The sequence below is a fragment of the Aplidium turbinatum genome, chromosome 7 (genome assembly GCF_918807975.1).
Source record: "Aplidium turbinatum chromosome 7, kaAplTurb1.1, whole genome shotgun sequence".
NCBI lineage: Eukaryota > Metazoa > Chordata > Ascidiacea > Aplousobranchia > Polyclinidae > Aplidium > Aplidium turbinatum.
This window is the reverse complement of record NC_137478.1, coordinates 5,465,717-5,471,431: the sequence shown is the minus strand read 5'-3', so window position 1 is coordinate 5,471,431 and position 5,715 is coordinate 5,465,717. Positions and strand designations below refer to the sequence as shown.

Here is a 5,715-nt window from a genome sequence, read left to right as displayed (position 1 = left end):
ACCATGGAAGGTAAGTTGGCCACGTGTCCATCTCACGGTATAACAGGCAGTGAAAAAGCTCATTTTCTCCACAATTTTGCTTTCTTTCTAATTATTGCTTGGTTTTATACCGGCATACATTGTATGCATTCATGTCCCGGTATGGTTTATAATATAATCTAGCCTACTATTATAATGCAGTATTTTGCCTCAGTAAACTTTTTTTTACATGCCTACACCAAATAAACATGCCAGACATATTTCCGCGATTGGTTTTCTTGATCTAATTACTTAGGCCTACCATCATTCTATTATTACAATATGGGTTAGGAATAAGTTGTCGCAATCTGTGGCATAAAAACGATGTTAGAAAGTGACTGATTGATCGCTTAATGCTGATGTAACGCCGCGATTTACTTACTTTGGATACTTGATACTTCAATCTTGAAAAAATAAGTCATCGTATTAGTTAGTTCATTATCATTGTATATAATACCTCATGAAGGTAAGTTTACATGCTGGCCAACGCACCCACCCACGAAAAGGGCCAACTTCCCTGCATGGCAGCCATATTGTAAAAACTAAAATTTATGTCAAACTATCGAGCTTCTAACAAAGACTTCACCGGCAAAGTGAGCCTTAATAACTACCCTAGCGTTGCACTCACTAAATAATAACCTTTCTTATATAGTAAGAAAAAAACTCACACGACATCTAAAAAATTCTAAAATCCAAAAATTTTAAAAATCACAATTTTTCATACAAAAATTGTGCTCACATGTTTATATTGCTTGCTAGAACCTCCCAACCTGGTGATAAGGTAGTTTCAGCAGCATTTTGTCGGTATGCGTATGATACGCCACAATAGCCTAACTATTGTATTTAAAAAATTATTTACAGTGGGCCAACTTACCGGAGTCACTCCAACAAGTCGACCAAAAAGTAAAATGAGGAAACATGTAAAAAGGTGAATGCTGTCACGCGATATTAGAAAACCGCCAACTTGTTTATGTTATGCGAAATTATATAAGGCGAATTTTTGTGGTGTGTACCTAAGAAACTGCCTAGGACGCAACAAACAAGGTAAGACGAAAAAGAAACGCAGAGTATACAATATCAAAAAAGTGGAAAATTTGTCTGCTCTGGCCTACTTTGGGTATAAAGCAGCGGTCTCGAGCTCTCATGTCGCAGAAGCACCGACAAACATAAAAAGTTTAGAGCAACAATGGCTATTTTACACTGATGGTATATTGAGCAACAATTCATGTTCTTTAAACTATAGAAAACAATTACGCAGATGCGATGATTATATTTATGGTAAATTATTACGTGACCCACGGTAAAAGGTCTTACAATCAAAATTTGGGTCGTGGCCCACTACACATAGTGGCTAACCCGCTATATATTGCAACTGGAGGTCGTTCACAATATGCTCGTGTTTGTGGTCGATTGTTTTACATTCGGTTTAACTTGGTTGGTTTTGAATGTTTATCCTCGGACTGACAAAGCCTTGATAGGTTATTCCTGGTAGTTTCGCATACTTGTAGAGGCTCTTGACGCAGGGCCGGTTACCGAAGTTGGCAAAGAGAAGTTTTCCGATTGTTGTTGCCGGGTAATCATTCCATTCACTAGGTGCCGCTGAATGGAGAGCAGTCCCTATGATGAGTTGCTCAAGTGCACACCCCGACAGTCGAACCAGCGCGGGGTGATCTTGAGCCGGGCGCGTAACCACTGAGCTAACGGGGTTAACTTTTATTTGAAAAGTCAACCAAGCATATTTTCGAAATTGAGTGTGAAATTTCCTTGTGATTAATTGAAAGACAAAACGTGAATACGTGATTCTTGATATTTATGAAATAGTCAACGGCTTTAAAAATTCCAGTGAGCAATCGGTTGTTTGTACTGTAAGTAGGAGTACATATATACTGTATTGCCACAAAAAAAGTTGTTTTCAAAGGGGAAATATTACTTATGTTGAAAATACTATGAATGCTTTTCAGACAAATGTAACAAGACAACAATATTGACAACCACCATCACGCAGTATATTTGTGTGACCACTGACCATATTCACTGTATTTTTAAACGTCAGATAGTAATTGCAATGAAAAATACCATACCAATATTATTCACGACCCTATTTGTGCATAACGTTGTTTTGTTCAGAATGACAGCATATAATTCACAGGGTGTGACAAAACGACAACGCAATCCAGTCGGAGATTTTTGTTTTCAGTCAAAATAATAATGTTTGCTATTGGCAATCAGCTGACTGCATTTTATGTGTCCAAGTTTCAGATTATTGAATTGGCGCAGACCGTAAAGTTCCACAATAAAACTATGATTAGGTTGGGCAATATACCTGAACCACCACGAGTACAGAAAAGAGTAGTGCAACAGTCAGAGCAACATTATGGTTAAGTCCAAAAGGAAATCCAAAATTCAGGCCAGATGATCAGACATTCAAGCGAGGGTATGTTTTGTAGTACACTAAGGAAAACTTGATATATTATATTTACCCAGCTCAGAGAAGACGTTTAATTATAGGCTACACAATCTGCAAATTTAATAACATACTGTACAACAATCGCATCACAGCATCCATTTTGTAGAGTGCATTACTTGGGAAACTGCCACATAAGGACATGATGATTAGTGCCGTACAGTACTTCATGATTGTCACATGAATTTTAATTACCCTCCAGTGAGTCAATTTATTTTAGTAGATAGATCCCAGACATGTTTCAATGAAACATTGTTTCATGCTTTCAAACCCTGGTATAACTACGAAAGCTGGCAAAGCTAATAAGAAGTCAAGTTACGTGTATAACCTGATTGTGTGATCAGCGCCAGCAGAAAACACCCACGGCTGATGTGGGTGAAAGCAAAGGTCCATGATTCCAAAAATGCCCTCTGCTTGATGGCCCTTTAAAACCTTTACTGGAACAATCAAAGCGTTCTGAAGAAGATCGCTATAAACCATTCCGTGGCTGACAACAATGGAGCAGTCATCACCAGCAGAAGCAAAAAGCGGATATTTCCTGTGGAAGCAGCAAGCGCGAACGGCTTTTCTATGATAAACCATCGTCTGGTAAGGCTTTGTTGACAAATCCATGTCAAGCCAAGATAAACGTGAGTTGTAAGCACCTACAACTAAATTGTCACCCCCAGGATGAACCGCTATGGAAGATATCCAATTGGCACTTGCAGTCATTTTTTTCGTCAACTCTCGTTTTGTTAAATTGTACACACGCACATACTTCTTGGTGGCCACAAAGAAAAATGGCCGAATAGGATGAAACAAGATCGCCTGAACGTCACCTTTGCATTTACTAAACGGATTCTGTGACCTCAATCTCGTCAATTGATGCAGAAAAACTTGAGAATTGCCATTTTCAGGGACCGCAGCAGCAAAATAATCTCCCTTGGAATGCCATGTCACCTTTCCAACATCCTTTGGATGTGTTATGATGATGCGTTGGCCATCGTAAAACTTCTCACCACTTGACAGAATTTTCCACTTGTCTATGAATGCATTGCTCTTTCCTCTTCGTTTTTCACCATCTTCTTCTTCTTCTCCTCCTTCAGTAGTTTCTATTTGATCAAAAGACTCAATCAGTTTATCGGTGGAGTGATACACTACCCGGTCACCCACAGATGGGTTGACAATCACCACAGTATTTCCAACTGCAACAGCCAGGAGGCAAACACTAGCATTGGGACACCAAGCCAAGGATCTAATCGGATTTGTCTTCGATAAGCTTACGATTTCACGGACGCATCGAGCTGTGGCAACCTCCCAAACCCTGACGACACCATCCTTTGATCCTGATGCTAACCATTGACCAGAAACATCAACAGATATAGTTAGAACCATTTCCTTATGTCCACGATAACAAAGAGTTTGAAAGGTTGGGAATGGTTTCAAATCACTTGGTTTTGGAAGTTTTGGTATCAAGTCTTCTGGATCAATATTAATTTTCATACGTCGCTGGCGTGGACATAAATACAGATCCAAACATCTGGAAAACCGCTCTTTAATAAAGTTGGGGTACTGGGGTACCTTTCTTAAGCAATCAAATTTAGTGGGAATAAAATCTTCCTTTCGATCTTCAGGATCATTTTCCTTCCATTCTTTTATCTCTTCCTCATTTGGAAGATATTCTGGAGCTGGGTTATACGAAGCTGAATGACCAGGCAAAGTCATTTTTGGGGCAGGAATGTGCATTTTTTGTCTTGCTAACTCTCTGTGCGTTTTGGGATCATCTTTCACATCAGACCACAAATCATAGAAGTTTTTCTCTTCAAACTCTGGTTTTGGCTTCCGAGGTTTTAACCATCCCATTTTTATGGCATGTACTAGCTTTCCCACTTTGCGCTTTTCAAGGATAGAAGGAACAAAACTCCTTTTATGTTCTGGAAAATTATTTACAGGATGGATCATTTTTTCATGAGTAAAAAAATCTATGTAAGGTTCATGAGGGTCATAATTGGCATCAAAAAACTTTCCACTTTTCACTCGGTTGATAAGCTGTATTTCATCTTCAGTAAGAACATGATTTCTGTCTGTGGTTTTATCATATATAGTCCGCCAATAATCGGGATTTTCCATCTTATCAAGAAATTTATCAAGTTCGTCTTGATTTCGAATTGGTTTCAATATGGGCTTGCCATCCAAATTGTAACCAATATGTGGAAAATCTTCATACCATTTCATTGGGATATTACCAACTGTATTGCGCAAATCCTCTTCATCAGAACTATCATCACTCTCAGCATAACGGATTGTGCTTCGATACTGTTTAAATCTTGACACACTCTCGTTGGCTGTTTCAAAGTTGCTAGACTTTTCGTTGTTTGTAACATTTAAGTAAGAACTTTTGCCAAGATCGGAGATACCATCTTCAGTTTCGGAGTCATTAACAATAGGTTCCTGCCATTCAAAATCAGACAAGTCATCGTTATCATTATCGGGTTCCGAACTATGTGGTGAGTCATTGACACTTTCTTCGTCTTCAAAGTCATCAAGATCAAGAGATTTGTCATGAAACAACATATCCGACGATATATTGTTAGATTTCTGCATATCATCAACTGATCTCTTTTTTCCAGTCATATTGAATGTTCCAATAACAAGCAACTTACTGAAAAAAATCTGAAAATACAGTATATATATATATACACATAAAAACTTTATGAAATCAAGAAACCTTTTACAGCTAAACTCAAATTTGAAATTGTTTTTCACTTGATGTCAGAAGTCACTACGTATTCTATAATAATAATTTGTATTTGACATATCAACGGACAAAAACAAAAAAGTTGTAAGTGCATTTTTACACTTTGGAGTAAAAGGCCAAAAAAACAATTTTCTTTTTCTTTTTTAAATTTTGTTAATGCTTTCACTTTGAGCATTAATATCGGTAACTGATTGATTGATTGACATTTTATTTGTTGCGAGTATAAACACACATATTCAACAAAATCGGATAAAACAAACGATAACGTAAAATGCATTATGTGTGGATACTGCAACGGGTGGCTGCGAAGTGACCTGGAAGGTCTTCTAGTCGAGCAGCCACCCTCAACAAAAGAAAAAGTAACAAATTAAACATCAATGAAGCGAGGCAAAAGAATCTAAAACATAAATTTACGGTATAATTGCTTGAATGAACACAAAATACATCATGTAATATAAGTTCTACATAGTCCTGAAGCCATCATCATTGGTAAAAT

The 5,715-nt window shown here is 37.7% G+C and overlaps 1 protein-coding gene across 1 annotated transcript; it reads right to left on the bottom strand.

The window, feature by feature from the left end:
* Nucleotides 1-1,849: 1,849 nt before the first annotated feature.
* LOC145774736 (ribosome biogenesis protein bop1-A-like) lies at nucleotides 1,850-5,128 on the bottom strand. Its single transcript, XM_082586034.1, has one exon. It carries the CDS (start codon nucleotides 5,093-5,095, stop codon nucleotides 2,798-2,800), a length of 2,298 nt encoding a protein of 765 aa, XP_082442160.1. The 5' UTR covers nucleotides 5,096-5,128; the 3' UTR covers nucleotides 1,850-2,797.
* Between the last annotated feature and the right edge of the window lie 587 nt (nucleotides 5,129-5,715).